Genomic DNA, 21,373 nt, shown 5'->3' with positions numbered 1-21,373 from the left:
ACTCCCAAACGTAAAAAAAATGTATTTTTAAAAATTCTAGCTTTAGGAACTCCAGGGTTGCTGAAGACAAGGGTGGTGGCTTAGACCCCCATTTCTCAACATTTCCTCCAAAACAAACATAGAACAAGAAGAAACAAAACTCATAAAAACTATGCCTTCAGGATAACCTAAAGGCAGAAATTGCCCCAAATTCAAAATAACTGTAAATAAAAATAAGAAAAAAAACCCCACCTAATCCCAGGAAATAATATCTCATGCTCCTGCCCCACCCCTGCTTTGCCACAAGGCTTTGTTATAAGCAAAGGTAGAATATGAAAAACTATGACGAAGAGATTAATTAAAAGGGAGTTTGTGATGAGCCTAAGATTGATTTAAAACCATCAAAGTTTTAGAAAGACAAATTCCACCCTAAGTTTCAAAATACTAAAAAAGTATCCAAGCAGATCACAGCATGGACTATAGGGACTTAAAAGCAGACACAATTTGAAAGAGCAGTGTTTGAAAATACACAGCCCGTGAGAGAGAAATAAGACAGAAAGAAAGAGATAAATGCCCTTTGGCTATTGGATGATGAAGGGAGAAAGAAGCAAAAAGAGAAACAGGAGAGTCAAAATTCAGAGAACAAACAAGCTTCCCCCTCTGCCAAAACAAAAAGTCAGCTAAAGTATCTGGAATTTGCTATAATGACAGAAGAGGGAGCCAATGAGCTAGGAATCCTACAAAACACCCCAATATCATAAAAATAAACAGAAAAAACAATGAACACATTCTCATGAGAGTACTACCAAAAAAAAAAAAACCCAACACACATCAACAGAGGAAAATTTTATCCAATAGAACAATCATGAAGGACAATAAAACTAGAAGATGACACTCCACGTGGAATTAATATACTCAAACAATAATTTGGGGATATGAAAAGCCACCTTGAGTCAAAAATTATGACCGACATGGACAATCAAAAGCAAAGTGTGAGAAGAAAACTTACCAAACTCAGGAAAGAGATGGAAGAAAAAGACAAAATTATCTCAGATATGAAGAATAAAATACAAAATACCTATGGCAGAATACACTGAAATGAATAATTTATAAAGGATACGTGAGGAAATGCAGGGAACCAAAGTAGAGGATAAGACAGAGATAAAAAAAAGAAGAAGAAATGAAAATACGAAAGAGAAAGTAGTAGAAATGGAAGACAGGCGAAGAAAAAATAACAGTGATAAAGAGGGAAAGCAAACAACAGAACACTTAAAATTGTAAACCAAGAAAACTTGGGAAAAATAAAAAAATAACTAATGTACAAAATGAAACAATAGTCCATTGGGTATCTTGGAAAATTAACAGCAAAAAAAATATCAAAACTTCAAGGCATATCCTACTAAAACTATTAGGTTCCTAAGATTTAAAAATCCTTAAGGCCTACAGAATCAAGGAACTTACAGGGGAAAAAAATTAGGCATCAGAATTCTCCTTAAGTGCTCAAAGGAAAACAACAATAAAATAACATTTTGTAAAAAAAAATCAATAATTGAACGTGTAAACCAAAGAATTCATATCCCCAAGGTATCCTTTAAGTATCAAGGCTACAGGGAAAGGGAAAAAAAAAAATGTTTTCAAATAAAGGAACTCTGCACCCATGGCCACTTCTTGAGGAGTTTTTTAGGTAATGAACTTCATTCAATCAAGAAATGACTAGGAAACTTGAACAAAAAGTCTAATGATGAACATTTAGAATATTTAAATGTAGATTTAATACAAAAACAAAAGTGTGGAAGGCAACTAAGCAAAAGTAGTATGTTGTCAAAAAAGTTAAAGTATGCAACTAAAAAAATGGCATTAGAGAGAGAAAGAGGAAAACAGAGTTTATTGTTTGTTATCTAGGCAATAGATGGGAATTAAAGGATAACCAATAAAAATAGAGAAATCTGAGAGTAAAGGTTTAACAAAAAAAAAAAGGCTAAGAGCATTTTTTAAAGGTATACATTAAAAGACAACCACCAGGGGATAAAAACTGTCCTAAACAAAAAAATTCTACATAAGTTAAAGAGCAAAGAACACACATCTCAGAGAGAAAAAAACATAGCATACATAATGTAATACACATATTTACAAAATACTATATATGATACAGTTGAGACAGAAGACATCAATCATATCAATATGTAACAATGGGGCTTCCCTGGTGGCACACTGGTTGAGAGTCTGCCTGCCGATGCAGGGGACACGGGTTCATGCCCTGGGCCAGAAGGATCCCGCATGCCGTAGAGCGGCTGGGCCCGTGGGCCATGGCCGCTGAGCCTGCATGACCAGAGCCTGTGCTCCGCAACGGGAGAGGCCACAAAAGTGAGAGGCCCGTGTACCGCAAAAAAATAAATATATATATATATATACATATAGATATAGATATACATATATGTATATATATCAATGGATTCAACTCACCTATTAAAAAAAATTTTCAATTTGGCTTACAAAGCAAGGCCAAACTATATATGCTGTACACATATTAAAGCCAATTTAGAAAGGCTAAAAATATAGAATGAACAGTATGCCAGTCAAAAAGCATTAATCACAGCAATGAAAGGCATTTTCTAATGCCAAAAGGCACAATTCACAACGAAACTACAACAGTTATGACTTTATTCATATTCCAAAACACAGAAATCACTGTTTTTAAACAAAAACTATAGGTGATGGAAACAGAAGAAAAACACTAAAAATAAGAAGAGATAGAAGACCTACACAACATAATTAAATAAGGTGAATTTCATGAATATATATCAAATTCTACACCTGATAACAGAAAATGCATCTTCTTCTCAAGTACCCTGGGATATTAAAAAAGAAATTGATAATATATTAAGTCACAAAGAAAATGTCATAAGTTCTATAAAGCAGAAATATTACAAGCAACACTGAATTCAACACAATAAAGCTAGAAAATATTAAAGACAAAACAAACACAAAAGACCCTTTCACCTTTAAATTTAAAATTCTTTTATTGAAAACACTTGGATGAAAGGGGAAATGAAAACTGAAATAAGTATTTGTAAATGATAAGAGTCTATGGGATACACATTTAAAGCAGTAACGAGAGAACAATTCATATCACTAAATACTTTTATCAGTAAAAATGAAAGAATTAAAATACATGATTTCAATCTCTAGTGCAGGAAAAAAAATTAATTAAAATAAAGCACGAAGAAGGAAAGAATAAAGATAGAAGCAGAAAATAATGAGTTGGAGGACAGAGAAACAATAGACCTAATCAATAAATCAAAATCCTGGTTATTTCTTGGGAGAAAAAAAAACTAACACAATAGACAAACATTAGCTACTTTGATCAAGAAGAAAAGGGTGACAGCACAAATTAAAGATAAATGACAAAAAGGAAACAAAAGAAAATTTCAAAACCATAAAAAAAATACTTTATAGACCTCTATGTAAATAAAACTGAATAAATGAAATTAATAATTTCCTAGAGAAATACAGATTATTACAATTGATCCCACTAGAAACAGAATGTTTAAAGAGAACAATTTACATTGATGAAACCAAAAATTATTAAAGAATGAAAGTAAAAATATTAAAAAGTACCAGATCCAAAAGGTTCCACAGGGAAATTCCTAAATCTTCAAACACCAGATAATTCCAATGCTCCATCAATTGTTCCAGAGCATTGAAGATGAAGAAAAACGTCCTAATTCCTTTTATGAAGCAAATTATTACACTGAAACCAAAATCTAGTATGATTTGAATCATGGGCCATTATTACTCATGAACATCCATGCAGAAATCCTAAATAAAATATTAGCAAACAGAACTCAATACTACATAGAGAAATTTTTTAAAAATCCATTAATGTATATTAATAGATTAAAAATAAAATTTAAAAATGGATAAAAGATGAACAAGTCAGCCCTCCTTACCTGAGAGTTCCACATCCACAGATTCAACCAACCATGGATAGAAAATATTGGGGGGAAAATAAATTCCAAGAAGTTCCCAAAAGCAAAACTTGAATTTAGATGCATGCTGGCAACTATTTACATAGGATTTACACTGTATCTACAACTATTTACATAGCCTTTACAATATATTAGGTATTATAAATAGTCTAGAAATGATTTAAAGTATATGAGAGAATGTACATAGGTTATATGCAAATTCATTTTATATTAGGAACTTGATCATCCAAGAATTTTGGTGTCCTCATGGGGTCCTGGAACCAATCCCCTGCAGATACCAAGGGATGACTGTAATGATAATAGACAAAAAAATTATGAAAATGGATCTTAAATATAAGAAAAATTGTTCAAACTCTTAGAGAAATGCAAATTACACAATATTGTGATAACCATTTTCACCTATCAAATTGGCAAAAATTTTAAAATATGGCCATACATTCTGTTGGCAAAGCTGTGGGGAAAACAATCACTCTCACACACTGGTAGTGGGAATGCAAACTGGTACAACTCTTCTGAAGAATTGTCAATCCTTAAAAAACTACATATGGGCTTATCTTTTCACTTAGCTATCCCTCTTCTAGATAGTTACCCTAATGAAATACCTCCAACAATATGAAAATACATAGTCATGCATCATTGCTTGTAATGGCAAAATATTGAAAACAACTTACATATCCATACATAAGAGAGTAACTGAACTATGGTAAATCAACACAATGGAGTACTATGCAAGTGTAAAAAAAAAATCTTTATGAACTAATGTGGAGTGATTTCCAGGATGTATTATAAAGTGAAGAAAAGCAAAGTTTAAGAGAGTATCCTATCCTTAATGGAAGAAAGAGAGGTAGAAGAAAAGATACATATATCTTCTTTTTTGTGCAAAAAAACACAAGAAGGATAAACCAGAAACTAATGAGACTGATTAACTATACAGGATGGGTAGAAACAGAACAGAAGGAATAGGAGACTTGGGAATAGGATAAAAGAGAAAGGCAGGTGACAAGTCTGCATATCTGTTTATATAATTGACACTTAGAAAATAATAATGTTTCATATGCCACCCCCAAATAAATAAATGGAAATCAACCAGGATCTGGGGGGAACCAAATAAAATACAAATATCAATAGTAAGAAATGAATCTAAGTGTATTACAAATAAATAACCATACTGAATGAATTAGGGAAGAAAAGAACTAGCCTAAGTAACTTTGAATTTTGACCACGTACCAGAAGCCTTGCCGTAAGCAAATAGAACTGTACACAAATACTGTACTCAAATTAATAAATCTGATTTTCACTGAGACATGAGTTGTTTTTCATGGGTTAGCAATCCTGAGATTGTATTATGTGTATACTAGGATTGTGCAAATAAATAAAAAAAGAAATGTACACATACACAAACATGAATTTATTTATTTATTTCCTAGTTCTGTCATCTAAGAGGGACTACAGTAATGACACATCAGTAGCAATGACTACAACTAGAACACAGATCTTGGTTACTAGGTATCATTCACTTATAAAAGAAACCAGAGCTCATTAGAGAACTGATTAATTCCAAGGCTAGGATAGGGAAAGTAAAAGTGAGCCAGAAATGTCTTGAGCTAACAGAACGTAAGGAAGTCTCCAACAACTGATGGTGGCATATTGGAAGGACACAGGAAGCAAGCTGAATGAGCTACCAGTGGCCAAATCTGGGACAAATTAAGCAACAAAATAACGATGGCAACTGATTATAAGTCACAGAACAAGATAAATATCCATGAATTCTTATTGATGTAATTAATGAATAAATAAATGCAGAAGTGGTAGTTATTCATCACAGGAGTTTCCAAATAGTAAATGTATAAAGAATAACAGAAGAAAACTACAACTTGGCAAAAGACCTAATAATTGCTGCAGGCAAGAATCATAGCTTGGAACATGTACTGCATTTGAAAGAAGAAAGAAATAGATGGTTGAGATTTTTAAAAATATCTCTATAGCACAGTAGGTACCAAAAAAGCAAAAAATAGCATCTATAGCTTCCTACGCAGTGTAAGAGTAAATAACTGGTCAAAAATGAAGAGTAAACATCACACTGAATGGTGACATTTTAGAGGCATTTCCATTAAAGGCAAGACCCACTATTGCCTCTGCTATTCAACTTTGTACTGCAGGTTTTCCTGCTACGGAAAAATTAACAGAGAGAAAAGGAAGGGGGGAAAAAGTAACTTACATTTTTAAGAAATAAAGACAAAACTGTCCTCAACTAAGACATTATAACTGTTTACATACAAAATCCAGGAAGATATACAAATATATTTTTCAAATATACTCTTCTAATTTTTAAAAAATTCAGCGAAATTGCTAGAAAAAAAAGATGAACAGGAAAAAAAATTCAAACTTTTCAGAAGTATAACCAAACAAAACAGAAAAAAATACCATTTCAATAACAACAAAAAATATAAGGTACTTAGGAATACATCTAACAAAAGATGAGCACAATATTTATGGATCTAAAGAATTAAATGAAGTTCATAGATGGGAAGACAATAAAAGACATAAATTCTCTCAAATTACTATATAAATTAAATTCCAATCAAAATCCCAACAGAGTTTTTAATAGAACTTAACATTCTGATTCTAAATTGCATACATATGCAAGGGTAAAGGGCAAAGAGACTTCCCTTGTGGTCCAGTGGTTAAGACTCATGCTCCCAATGCAGTGGGCCTGGGTTCAATCCCTGGTCAGGGAACTAGATCCCGCATGCCGCAACTAAGGGAGCTTGCGACTAAGAAAGATCCCGCATGCCATAACTAAAAAAAGATCCCACATGCCGCAAACATCCCGTGTGCCACAACTAAGACCCGACGTGGCCAAATAAATATTTTTAAAATATATATATATAAAAAAGTAAATGGCCAAGAATAGCCTAGATAATTTCGAAGGCTAGGAAAATGGGAATACTTCCCTTGCCTGTCATCAAAATAAATAATAAAGCTATCAATATCAAAACAGCATGGTCTCAGTGCAAAGACAGACAACAGTCAAGTGAAACAAAGACTCTGAAAACCCACATATATAGAAATATGATAGAAGTAGTGCAAAAAATCAGTGGGACTGTGTACTGTCTTTGTAAGTTTTCTACAAATTGAAAACTATTTTTAAACAAAAAGTCTATTTAAAAAAAAAATTTTAAGTCAATGGGGGAAGGATGGACTACCAGTAAATGCTGGAATAATGGCTATGTGTAAAAAATTCAGTTCCTCATAAAATAAGTGAAAACAAATCCAAACAGCTTAAGAGACCAAAGAGACCTGTAAAATATTAAGACAGATAAATACTTTTTTATGAAATCATAGTTAGGAAAAGATTTCTTAAGACAGAAGAAATACAAATTATAAAGAAAAATACTGATATATTTTATTTTAATGTAGTTAAATTTAAAACATTTGTATAACAAATAAAAACAAAGATAAGCTATAACTAGGAGATACCTGCAAGCAACTCACAGTAAAATTATTAGCATCCCCTTGGCTTTTTTACATTTTAAGGAAGAAAAGAAATGGTGTAATAAAATACTGTGCTAACAATAGACAATTCACAAAAGAGACCATTAGAAACCATTAGACCATTGAAAACCAGAGAAATGCAATCTAAAATTAAAAACACAAAACCTGTCACATTTACAGAAATCAATTTGTAAAAATTAAAGTCTAACAAAGCCAATTTTAACAGCAAGAAGTAGAGAAACAAAAGCTCAGGCACTGCTTGGAGAATTCTACATTGGTATAACTACTTTAAAAATCAATTGCAAGTAAACTTTAAAAGGCACAACATTCCTATCCATACACACACATGCACCATAAGAGCAAGGCTTCCCTACCTCCTGGGCATCATGGCACATACAGAAAATAATAGTACTTCTATAGCACAGCTAGGGTATATGAAGGTGGCTGCACGTGGCTAGAAAGGACTTGCCGAGGGATTCTGACTGCCCCAACTGGCTATTCCAAAGGCTGAAATGTTTATCTTAGATATACTATAAACCATTCCAGGGGCTGGGAAACTCTGTCCTAGAGAAATATGTACAAGAATCTTCATTGCTGTAAGGTTCCCAATAATGAAAAACAAGAAACAACTTATACCTTGTCTATCTATAACAGAATGACTAAAGTATGATCTAGTTATATAATAAAATACTATGAGTAGTAAAATTAATAAACTAAAGTTACAGCACGTGAGAAAATCCAAAACTACAATGTTGAATGAAACACTCCAGGAGTAGAATGATACATATTGTATTATATAATTATAAGTTAATTAAGCAATTATATAATTTAAATTAAGTAAATAAGTAAATTAATTTACTTAAGCCTTAAGATATTCAAAGGACAATACAGTTTGCATGTATAAACATAAAAGTTATATATAAATATAAATATATATAAACTACGTGCATTGTTTCTATTGGACAGATGCCCAAAATATGTACACATATACATACATACACATAGTAAAAGTATGAAAACATACAGGAAAAAGATGCAGAACAATTTCAAAATAGCAGCTAACCTCTGGGGTAGAAGGGAGAGGAAAGAATTGGGAAAGAAGTCATGAATTCATGGGAGCTGCAATTACACATGTAATGTTTTATTTTTTTAAAAAAGAATCTGGAGCAAATATAGAAAAATAGTAAGATTTATTAATCTAGTGGGAAGTACATAGGTGATGGTTTTATTGATCTCTGATGCATGAATAATGTAATATTCATATTTTATAATACATATTGATTATAAATATTTTAATAAATACAGAATACAGGCACACCTTGTTTTATTGTGCTTCATTTTATTGTGCTTTGCAGATACTGCATTTTTTACAAATAGAAGGTTTGCAGCAAGCTTGAGTCAAGCAAGTCTATCAGCGCCATTTTTCCAACAGCATGTGCTCACTCTGTCACATTTTGGTAATTCTCACAATTTGTCTAAACTTTTTCATTATTATTATTGTATTTGTTATGGTGATCAGTGATCTCTGATGTAACTACTGTAACTGTTTTGGGATGCCACAAACCACAGCCAAGTAAGATGGAAAACTTAATGAATAAATATTGTGTGTGTTCTGACTGCTCCACTGACTGGCTGTTCCCCTCTCCTCAGGCCTCCCTATACCCAGGGACACAACAATACTGAAATTAGGCCAATTAATAACCCTACAATGGCCTCTGAGTGTTCAAGTGAAAGGAAGAGTCAGTCAATAGGACAAACTTCATTGCTGTCTTATTTTAAGAAATTGTCACAGCCTTCCCAACCTTCAGCAACTACCACCTGATGATGACTGATGATCAGTCAGCAGCCATCAACTCCAAGGCAAGACCCTCCACCGTTTTACTTCAGTAAAAAGCTTACAACTCACTGAAGGCTAAGATGATGGTTATCATCTTTTAGCAATAAAGTGTTTTTTAATTACGATATGTGTATACATTGTTTTTTTAGACATAGTGCTATTGCACACTTAATAGACTACAGTATACTGTAAACATAACTTTTACATGCACAGAGAAACCAAAAACTTCCTGTGGCTCACTTCATTGTGGTGGTCTGGAAACAAACCCACACTACCTCTGAGGTATACCTGTATTTATATTCTGTATCTTTTTCCTGTTTGTTTTCATACTTTTACTGTGTGTATGTATGCATATGTGTATATAGGCTGTACACGTGTAAATGCAGACTATATATATTGTTTCTATATATTGATCCATAAGTCTGTTTTTGTCCCAATACCATACTGTTTTGATTACTGTAGCTTTGTAGTTTGTCTGAAGTCTGAGAGGGTTACGCCTCCTGCTTTGTTCTTTTTCCTCAGATTTACTTTGGCAATTCTGGGTCTATATATTTATATATGTGTATATGTTATATAGTATTTATTCATATTTATAAACTATATTATTAAATACATTTTATACTTTAAAATTAATATTTTTCATAAAATAAACTCTGATCTTTCTTCATTTTTACATTTAGAAACATTTGAATTATTAGTTCTATTTTGTCTCCCTTGTATATATATTCCTCAACTCTACTTTTGACCAATCATAGAAGTCAAAGATATTTAATAAGAGCAAATGCAAGGATACTTCAGAAACAGTTGATTTAAAATAGTAAGGGAGGGGACTTCCCCTGGTGGTGTAGTGGTTAAGAATCTGCCTGCCAATGCAGGGACACGGGTTTGAGCCCTGGTCCAGGAAGATCCCACATGCCGCGGAGCAACTAAGCCCATGAGCCACAACTACTGAGCCTGAGCTCTAGAGCCCACGAGCCGCAACTACTGAGCCCGCCTGCTGCAACTACTGAAGCCCGCATGCCTAGAGCCCATGCTCCACAAGAGTAGCCACCACAGTGAGAAGCCCGTGCACCGCAACGAAGAGTAGCTCCCGCTCGCCGCAACTAGAGAAAGCCCACACGCAGTAACAAAGACCCAGTGCAGCCAAAAATTAATTAATTAATTAATTTAAAAAAAATTACCAAGGGAGGTCCTGTCCTGAGGACAGAAGTAACTCAAAAGGTGTCAAGATTCTGGAGAATCAGATCTTCACTGTTCTAGACATTTGAGTTCCAAAAAGAGAAACTTCATCTCCTTTTATGTTAGGATTCATAGCTCCCAACGCACGTAAAGAGAATTTTTTAAATATCAGACCCAAAATTCTTAAGATAATTATCAAGTCTCAGAACACGGTTTGATGAAATAAAACACACATCAAGAAAACAGCAGCAAAAGAAAAAAAAATCATTTCATTTGTGATCTCTTTAAGTTTTATTGCTTAACCTATGCTGGTTCCAAAAAGGAAGGGAGTAGGAAGTCCAATTTCATTATAGTTATATTCACAGCAATCCCAGCAGGAGTGTGAATAAAATGAATAAAGAAGCCACAGTGAAATGCCTGTGTACCTTGGGAGTAATTGCTCAGTCAAAATGTTCCAAAGGCAATTTGCCAAATAAAAAGACATAATGGGAATCCAAAAGCTTAAACCAACATTTTACTGTAATTATTGGCTTTTCTCCACACTTCGCCCATCCTTCTACCTAAGTTATAGTTGAATTACTGTTTCTAAATTAGACTTTAGTTTCCCTGTATATTACAAAATACTGCGACTGATGAGAATAACAGAAAAAAGGCTTGCAAAATACATCTTTTGCATATTCAGAGTGAGGACAGCATGAGGCCAGCCTCCAACAATTACCATCTTGGTTGAACCTGGACCAATCACTCAACCTCCCAGGATTCAGTTTCCACATTTGTAAAATGAGTTTTAAAAATAAGACTTGATTAACTGGAGTATAAGCAGTTTTTCATATATTTACTAGCATAGGTGCCCTCTTATGCAAACTGCCTGTTCATATTTTTGCCTATTTTTCTACTTGCTTGCTTCATTGATTTATAGGGATTCTTTATATATTCTGAATACTTAACGTCTGTCAGATAAATGCCAATCTTTCCATGTATACAGACTCTTCTGTGAATTGCACGTTATTTGCCCAGTTCTTTATTATGCCATTGCTTTTTTTCATTATTATGTAAGAAAATTAAGTGGATGCTAATCATTTTCCTCTTAATGGGTTGCTTGCTTCTGCCAATCTGTGCCTTGATTTTGCATTTTGTAAGTAAATGTTTTATTTTTTAATTAGATGATGCACAGACATATATAATTCCATACAACTTTTAGGATAACTTAAACACCTGATAATACACTTAAATAGTCACATAAATATAATAATCTTAACAGTGACAATATCAGTGTTGTCACTGATAATGACAACAGTACCTGCCCCAACTACCCTGTAGGACTGCTTCATCAGTTGAATGATGTAACGTATCTTGCAAACTATAACATGTAAACTATGATAAGAACACCTCTCGGGCACTTCCCTGGTGGCCCAGTGGTTAAGAATCCCCCTGCCAATGCAGGGGACATGGGTTCGAACCCTGGTCCGGGAAGATCCCACATGCCGCAGAGCAACTAAGCCCTTGTGCCACAACTACTGAGCCTGCGCTCTAGGGCCCACAAACCACAACTACTGAAGCCCACGTGCCACAACTATTGAAGCCCATGCGCCTAGAGCCCGTGCTCCGCAACAAGAGAAGCCACCACAATGAGAAGCCCACGCAGCGCAATGAAGAGTAGCCCCGACTCGCCGCAACTAGAGAAAGCCCACGCGCAGCAATCAAGACCCAACGCAGCCAAAAATAAAATAAAAAATAAAATTAATTTAAAAAGAACACCTCTCATAGAAAAGTCACTCACAACTCTACCTCTAAATAAGACATCTGAAAAACGACTCATTCACAAGCCATCAAAATTCTCATTTAATTAATAATAGTCTGAAAGTTTTCAGGAATCACCTCTAACTTTCATTTATGGCACCCCAATGGGAGATCTATTCTACCCAGGGATTCCCTGTTGTAACTTCCTCTATAAAAATGTCAGTTCTAATGGATTACACCCTCAATCCTACTATTTCACAAGATGAGAGAGGAGCTTTAAGAGCCTATGTTAAATTCCCTGCTGAAAATGACTATTACTTTCTAGGCTGCCTTGCAGAGCACTTCACAAACAGACTCTCGTTCATTATTAAGAATAAGACAGGGCTTCCCTGGTGGTGCAGTGGTTGAGAGTCCGCCTATCGATGCAGGGGACACGGCTTCGTGCCCCAGTCCGGGAGGATCCCACATGCCGCGGAGCGGCTGGGCCCGTGAGCCATGGCCGCTGAGCCTGTGCGTCCGGAGCCTGTGCTCCGCAACGGGAGAGGCCACAACAGAGAGGCCCGCGTACGGCAAAAAAAAAAAAAAAAAAAAAAAAAAAAGAATAAGACAAAATTTCTGTCCTTTATTATAGTATATTTCTTCAACCCCACACTTTTATATTTACTTAGTAACAGTTTATGCAGTTCTCTACATAATTTACATCTTCCTCATTTATACGATCCCCTTTAATAATGTGACCTGGATTAATATAGTCCTAAAAATTAGAACTGCAAAGGCTTCACACATAATTTCAAGAAAGTCAAATTTTTATACATTGGCTCCTAAAAATAACTTAAGTCAGAAGATAGGTAGTGCAGAGTGTGATAAGCAGAATAATGGTCCCTGAAAGATATCCATGTCCTAATACCCAGAGTCTGTGAATATGCTGCTTTACATGGCAAAGGAGACTTTGCACGTGAAATGAAGGTTAAGGACCTTGAGATGGGGAAAGGATCTTGGATTATCCAGGTGGGAATCAATTTAATCACATGGGCCCGTAAGAGAGGAAGAAGGAAGCAGAAGAGTGGGTCAGAGAGATGTGAGGTGGGAAGGATGTGACCCGAGAAAGATGTGACCCACCATCCCTGGTTTTGAAGATGGAGGAAGGGAGCCACAAGTCAAGGAAAGCAAGAGCCTCTAGGAGCAGGAAAAGGCAAGGAAATGGATTCTCCTGTAGAACCTCTGGTAGGAACATAGCCCTGCCCACAGCCTTCATTTTAACCCAATGAGACCCATGTCAGACTTCTTACAGACTTACAGACTTCAACCGTAAGATGATCAACATATGGTGTAATTTGTTGCGGCAGCAATAGAAAACTAATACCTAGTTTTTGGTGGTTGTTTTTTTTTTTTAATTTTTTTTGATGTGGACCATTTTTAAAGTCTTCATTGAATTTGTTACAATATTGCTTCTGTTTTATGTTTTGGTTTTTTGGCCACGAGGCATGTGGGATCTTAGCTCCCCAACCAGGGATCAAACCCGCTCTCCCTGCACTAGAAGGCAGAGTATTAATCACTGGAACACCAGGGAAGTCCCATAATACCTTATTTTCAGGAAAACAAACTGAGCATACTCTGGAACGCAGTTACTATTTGTCAGCTGTGTCAACTTAAACCCATTATTAACCACCCTCAGTCTTGGTTTTCTTATCTGTAAAATGGGGCTAATAGTGCCTCTCTCATAAGATCGCTGAAGGACTGAATGAGTTAATTCATGTACAGCACTTATTTCTACTGTTTCACAGATAGAAGGTACTAAAACACATCTTAACTACTGCTACTATTGACTTTAATCAATAATAATTTAATTACCTTCTTTTTCAGTCACCCCCCCAGAAAAATCAAGAGATCGACAGTCTTCCAAACAAGTCAAGGAAATGAGCTTTTCTAAAAAGAAAGGTTTGTGCACATATCTACAAGCCGTCTCCATAATGGTCCCAAGCTCCACTCATCTATCACACAGTTCTTCCAGAGTCATCCCCAAGAACAAAGGGACAGACTACTGAAGCCAAAGTGTCACTATGAACTCCACTCAGTGATAAAGGCTATCTACAGGGCCAGACAGGAAAAGTGCACAAAGAGGAAGAGCTGTCTGATTAAAAATGATAGATGTTGCAAAATTAGTTTCTACTGAAATTTGCCATCACTGGCATTTTCTTCAGCTTATTTGGTATTTATATTTTTCATTTTCAAAATGCCTGACCCATCATCTCTTCATGAACAATTAAAATTTTTATTTCGCTTGGCCATTGACTCAGCAACATTTATGTAAATTGATATAACCAGGCTAAGCAATAATTCACATTATAAAAACACAAAGATCTAACAATTGGTAATTTCCACAACAGGTAGAGGTAAAATACAAATCAAAAGTATAAATGCATTTTCTATTTCATAATTCCACACTCTATACAGCTCAAAGCAGTGTCAAAATTCAAAGAACAGCAATATTACAACAGACGGGGGAGAAAACAAAACCTGTTAATTCCAGGAAGAAGCTTGAGCACAAACCTTTGTTAAGTGTCATAATAAAAATAAGTGTTTGGGTTTTAGAAAAAAAAAATCAGTAACTAAGACTAATAAAAAAGTTTATTATAAAGCAATTCCTATACTTTTCCTACAGTAAAAGCAATACTCTTCAAGATTCCAAGCCTGAATAACCCTCAATTTTAATTAAATTATATTTTATAAAGTAATATGCCCCAGCAATAATATATTGTTAGGCTCTCAAAAGAAACACTTTCAGTTAGTTGCACAAAACACATTGACTGAATCCAAATTATTTTTCTACCTCTGCATCATTTCAAGCTCTATAGGACTACAGAACTAGTAAGAACTAAGTTTTATCTGAAAAGCCAATGATAATATTACCATTTTCTTTAAAAGGCATTGAGAAATTTAGCCGTCACACAAAGGCAACTGTGGGACAGCCCACAAAAAAACATCCAGTCACCTTCTCCCTAGCCCAAAGCTGCAACAAGCAGGGCAGGTGTTTGCAGAGGCCCAGAAGGTCTGAATCCAGCTGAGATGAACCTTCTGATGGAGCAGGTCTGAGCCACTCCAGAAGAAGTCTCTTAAATCTTTGCATCCATATTCAAAGTACACCTTCCCTCCCCCAACTTTAAATATAAGCAAAAATGGCTCTCCTTTGTCTTATTCAACACAATATTAGGTTGCGCAGGAAGAAACAAGATTAGTTTGTGGATATGTCCTCAAAGCGCATTGTGTGTGTCCGCGCACGCACACACGCGCATGCAGGCACATGTGGACGTGGAGAGGCCACTGGAAGATATAAGGAATCAAGATATAGGGCAGGGGTCACACACTCAAAAGCTCTCACGGACCAGACCAGGAACGTACTATGTGCAGCAGCTGGGTAAAAGCTAACAGGATCAACAGAAGTTACAGCAAAACATCAAAACAAAAAGCATATGCTCCATCAAAAAGCATTCAAATTCAACTTCAGAAAAACAAGCAGTGTTGGTCAAACAAAACACAGCTGGAGTCAGCAGACAGGCCAGCTTCAGCTGTCAGTTTTTAAAACTGATAATGCAATAGGCCCAACCAATCATCTTCTATCTTCTTCCCTCTGAGGGCAGCAAAGGGCGGATCACAGGCTCCAAGGCAGTAACCTCAGGCCCTCCCAACCCTGGAAGCACAGGCTTCCCCAGGCCTGGGCCCAGGAACCGCACAGCCCACCAAAAAGAAGTTGAGTGGCTGAAGAATTAAATACTTACCACTTGAGCTTCCAGGAGTAGAATACTGAGAGGTATCGAGGAATTTTCGAGGAGTAGGAACGTTTGTAACATCAAGCAGAGGCACAGGAGAAGCATCTTTCACAAGGGAGCTGAAGGGGGTAAGTAGCAGTAGTTACTTAGCACTTTCTCCAAAATCAACTTAAGTCCCACAACATGCCCATCCTTTACTGCTTTCCTTCTGTCATGAACCCTCTTTATACTCTGACTTCAAATATCTGAAGTCTATTTCAAGTAAAGTGGTGGTCACAGGGGAGTAAAAATGTATTTGAAGGATTCCAAATATCAATATTTACATTTTTACCTTTTTATTACAATACTAGGTTAAAAAAATAGTTTAAGTATATTCTGATCATCTGGATGACCACCTTATAACCAAATTCTGCCACACAACTTCAGTACCCCCTTTGTTTCTACATTTAAATTAACTTATCAGCAAAGAAAGATCAAATAACACCTTATCATGATAACTGAATGAAAGTTTAAGTAGTTAAGCCTAGATTAACTTGTGTTTTTCAAGCTGGACCTTTTTTTGTGTGTGTGTGACATATACTGGGCGTTCACTGCACTTAGTTTCCTTTAAAAAAAAAGATTCATAAATTTCATCAAGTTGAGAATCGGATTTATAAAAGATGATTTAAGGAATCACAAACAGGTTAATTCAGTATTTGATTACCCATTTCACCTTTTCCAAAAAGGTCTAGCAACTCATCTTAATAATTAACTTTGGAGTCTCCAAAATAAACACATTAATTTTAAATGACACAAAGACTATAAAAAACAAAATTTCAAGATAATTCCCATTTATAGGCATCTGTTAAGTCCAAGAATGTAGGCAGTGCCAAGGCAAATAACACCTGTGCCCTACCCTGGAGAAACTGAATCATCTAATCACACTGCATCTCTAACAGAAAAGCTTCTCTAACTTATGTTCCAAGGATAGACAGGTCAAAGCCATAGTTCTCACCTCCTTCCAGTCCCAATAACATCAACAGTAAGAGTGGCTACCACGGAAGTGATTCTCAAAGTGGGCTGTAAAGGGAGGGCAGACAGAGGGGAGCAGGAACAAGACTACACCTTCAAGAAACCTTCCCCCAAATGGGAGAAAAAAAATGTGTGGAAGTTTGAACATTGACCCCCTACAGTGATATATCCCCATCTCCCTCCCACCACTCCTTTGAAACTTCCCACATGCAAGGTACATGTATATTTCTAAGCTAATAAAAAAAAAATGTTTCAGAAAACTTTGAAATACAAACTTCAGGTTAAAAGGCAAAATTATCTTTCAAGATATTATTTTTATCTAGTGTTAACAATGTTTACAGCCACTGTCCTAGGCCCGGAGGTTAACTATGGCAGTCACTAGCTTCTCCCTTTTCACTTATTACAGGGAAGGGGGAAGCATTACTCAAACAAGTCTCAGCATCTGTTATGTGCTTGGCACTTCGCTCAGCACCGAGCATCCAAGTATGAGTAAGATATGAGCTATACCCAACTTCATGCATTTCCAAGTGTTGGAATCATTTGCAGACTAACGCAAAACCCAACTTCATGCATTTCCAAGTGTTGGAATCATTTGCAGACTAACGCAAAACCTCAAGTAAGGAATGAGACATAAAAGTAACAGAAATAGCATTTACCAGGATCTGAACTGACATAGTTCCAGTGACTCTCTTCCTCCAATATAAAGCTGTAAGTTCCTATTTCCCTACACTATCTTAAGAAAACCCAAAAGAGCCTTCAAGTCCACTGACTGGCTACAATAGTCTAATCATAAAATCAATTGGATCAGATTTATCCATTCATCTTTTCTATACTGACTACTGTTGTATTCTCATTTTTCTCCTCAGCTACCTCTCCTTCTTCTACCTGCATTTTACTCACAGTTGGAAAACTAGCTCTACACATCTCCCCAGCCTCTGGATACACATGCCCACAGAGACAGAGGATAACCACCGATGTTTACAGTACTGTTACTGAATAATTAGGAAGAAGTTAATTTCAATTTTACATGATAGAGAAAAGATTTGATACATTTAATAAATATATCCATAACAGAAGTGGAGGAGTTATTTTTAAAGCATTAATAAATGAAGGTATCCATTAGCAGGAAAGTCAGGTCCATAGCTGCAATACTGCCCGCCAAGGCTGTAAATGAAGCAGCAGTTGGTACAGATGTGTGCACAGTGCTATGCATAACTGTCAGTACAATACACACTTCTATAAATACAGATGTGCACGTGATTCACTTTAGATTAAAACCTACCATCATTTTCTCAGTTTCAACTTAAACATGTATTTCAGTTAAATATAGGGTGATAAATGGCTGGCCATTTTAACTCTGAAAAAACATAACCTGCTGACTTTATTGTCAGAGCCAGAAGGGCCCTCAAACTCCATCAATAAACTCTTAGAAAGTCAATTTACTGTAAAACTATTTGCATAGACTCTTTTCTCTTTCTAAAATTTTCCCTTGGGCTTCAATTTTCTCCTTTGTACACACTAACCCAAAGGCAAGTAACTCTGGAAATGACTTCTGGTTTTTCTCTTGTTCTTTCATGGAAGGACTTAGTCTTAAGAGTTCAAGAGACAGGGAGCACACACACTCAGGTAGTTACCTCAGACGTGAAACTCAACAGAAAGGTACCTGCTACTATAGAATATCACATACTTTAGTTTCCATTTCAGAAGAGAGAAAAGTTGAAATAAAGAAATACATACATCAGAAATAAAGTTGAGAAGTATTAATTAATACCTTCAAAGGGTTTTGAATCTCTCAGAGGAAGTATTTTTGAGAACAAAAAAATAAAATCAAAACTAGATTGTTCTTAAAAGGAAAGAAATAACAAATTTGGAGAAAATGTGCAAAAAAGGGAACCCTCATACACTGTTAGTGGGAATGTAAATTGGTGCAGCCACTACAGAAAGAAGTATGGAGACTCCTGGAAAAATTAAAACTAGAATTACCATATGACCCAGTTACTCCACTTCTGAGTATTTATCCAAAGAATACAGAAACACTAATTCGAAAAGATACATGCATCCTATGTTCACAGCAGCACTATTTACAGTGGTCAAGATAACGGAAACAACCTCAGTGCCCATCAACAGATAAATGGATAAAGAAGATGTGATACACATACATACACACACACACACACACACACACACACAAAATGGAATACTACTCAGCCATAAAAAATATGAAATCTTCCTCATTTTCAACAGCATGGATGGACATTGAGGGCATTAGGATAAGTGAAATAAATAAAACAAAAAAAGACAACTCTAGGATTTCATTCATGTATGGAATATAAAAACCAAACACAAACAAAATAAATGAGCAAACCAGAACAAAACAAATAACACTAATACAGAGAACAGAGTTGTGGTTACCAGGGGGAAGAGGAATGGGAGGAGGGCAGAAGAGGTAAAGTGGGTCAACCAAAGGGTGATGGATAATAATTTTTTGGTGGTGAGCACACTCTAGGCTGTAGCGTATACAGAAGTCAAAAGATAATGTTGCACACGTGAAACTTATATTCAATACAATGTATAAACCAATGTTACCACAAAAAAAATTAGATTGTTCTTTGAGTTTCTAATTAGTATGAATCCTCTGAATAGCTTTATTTCAAAGAAATACTGATAGAAATTATTTTTCTTCTTAAAGGTCTATGATTACAAATTTTTACTTTAAATCCATTCAGAATCATTCATAGCCAAGTTGAAAAAGACAGGTGATGCACATAAAATCCTTCCCAGTATAAGATAGCCCCCCCAAAATCAGTAATTTTATCTTGTAATTGAGTGGTTTGCTATTTAATAACCACATGGTGGCAGACAGGAAAACTATAAAGCAAATTTAACCATACCAAAAACAACAACCCCCTACACCACCGTAACTCCTAGGACTTTCTGGCCATTCAACACTCATCCAACTAGTAAGGATCTACTTCAAAATGTGTCTGATTTCAGTATTTCAGGCCATGAAGTCTTTTTTTTTTAAGAAGGGTTAGAAGTGCTAACAACTTATTAAATATTTGCATTTTAATTATAACTTATTTCTGTTCCTTCACTTAATAATAAATATCTCCAATTATGCCCAAAATTCACAGCAGCAGGTCATTTGGTTGACTTTAGTCAAACTGAAACTTAACAGAGGTGAGTTGAACTTTAGGTTGTAAATCTAATAACTAATATATTCACCCTATAACCCCAACAGCTGGCACAGCACCTGTCAAAGAGCAAGTGCTCATATTTTGTCAAATCAAACTCAGCTGAGAAGTGTCTGTCAAAGATAATATGCCCTTCGTAAGAAAATGTAACAGAATAATGAATCAGGAATGTCTGACACAGTAATTCTCTATAGTTCTAAGATCTGCCTGAACGTACAGAAAGAATAATGATTCAGAGGGTAGAAAAGTCAAAAACAGTCATGGTCTTAAATGATAAACCAAGAGTGAAGACATGCAATACAAAATAAAGTGAAGCTAAAATCTAAGCAAAGCAGGAGGGCAGGGGGAAGCACTGAAAGATAACAAAAAGAAAACAGACATACATAAAAAGAAAAAATTAGTTAGGGAGCAAGAAATACAATGGGGTGATCAAGTATTAAACCAGGATGCATGCAACAAGTAAAAGGATTAACCATTTTTTAAATAATTTTTTATTGATTTTATCTGCTTATAAAGGTATTAAATGTTTTTTTTGAAAATATAAAGAAAATGAAAATAATCCAATATAATTATAGTATAATGTCTTTCAAAATATTTAACAGAAAGGAGTCTGTCCATCCCTACACACACATACACACACACACACAGACGTACTCATGCATACACACAAAAATGTACACATGCTTTTTCAACATTCTTTGGATCACCCTGAATAGAATATTAAACCCTAGGTTTTCCTTTTAACAGTAAACATGTTGCCATTTCATTAAAAGTAATCTTCAAAAGTATTATCAGGGCTTCCCTGGTGGCGCAGTGGTTGAGAGTCTGCCTGCTAGTGCAGGGGACACAGGTTCGAGCCCTGGTCTGGGAGGATCCCACATGCCACAGAGCAACTAGGCCCGTGAGCCACAATTACTGAGCCTGCACGTCTGGAGCCTGTGCTCCGCAACAAGAGAGGCCACGACAGTGAGAGGCCCGTGCACCGCGATGAGGAGTGGCCCCTGCTTGCCACAACTAGAGAAAGCCCTCGCACAGAAACGAAGAGCCAACACTGCCAAAAATAAATAATAATTTTATAAAAAAGTATTATCAATAGCATTATTATTATTATTAAAGTGATAATACATGCTCCTGGTGAATACATTCCCAGTGCAGAGGGTATGAAATAAGTCCTTCTTTTCT

The 21,373-nt window shown here is 35.6% G+C and overlaps 1 protein-coding gene across 1 annotated transcript in view; it reads right to left on the bottom strand.

The window, feature by feature from the left end:
- Positions 1-21,373, bottom strand: part of EXOC4 (exocyst complex component 4) — an 813,795-nt gene that overhangs the window by 734,503 nt on the left and 57,919 nt on the right. The window contains exon 5 of the mRNA XM_081244856.1: positions 15,996-16,105. Within this exon, the coding sequence (XP_081100982.1) occupies positions 15,996-16,105 (110 nt within the window). The remainder of the gene's footprint in view (positions 1-15,995; positions 16,106-21,373) is intronic.

The sequence above is a fragment of the Mesoplodon bidens genome (genome assembly GCF_964165515.1).
Source record: "Mesoplodon bidens genome assembly, chromosome: 9".
Classification (NCBI taxonomy): domain Eukaryota; kingdom Metazoa; phylum Chordata; class Mammalia; order Artiodactyla; family Ziphiidae; genus Mesoplodon; species Mesoplodon bidens.
This window is presented reverse-complemented; position numbering and strand designations above follow the sequence as displayed.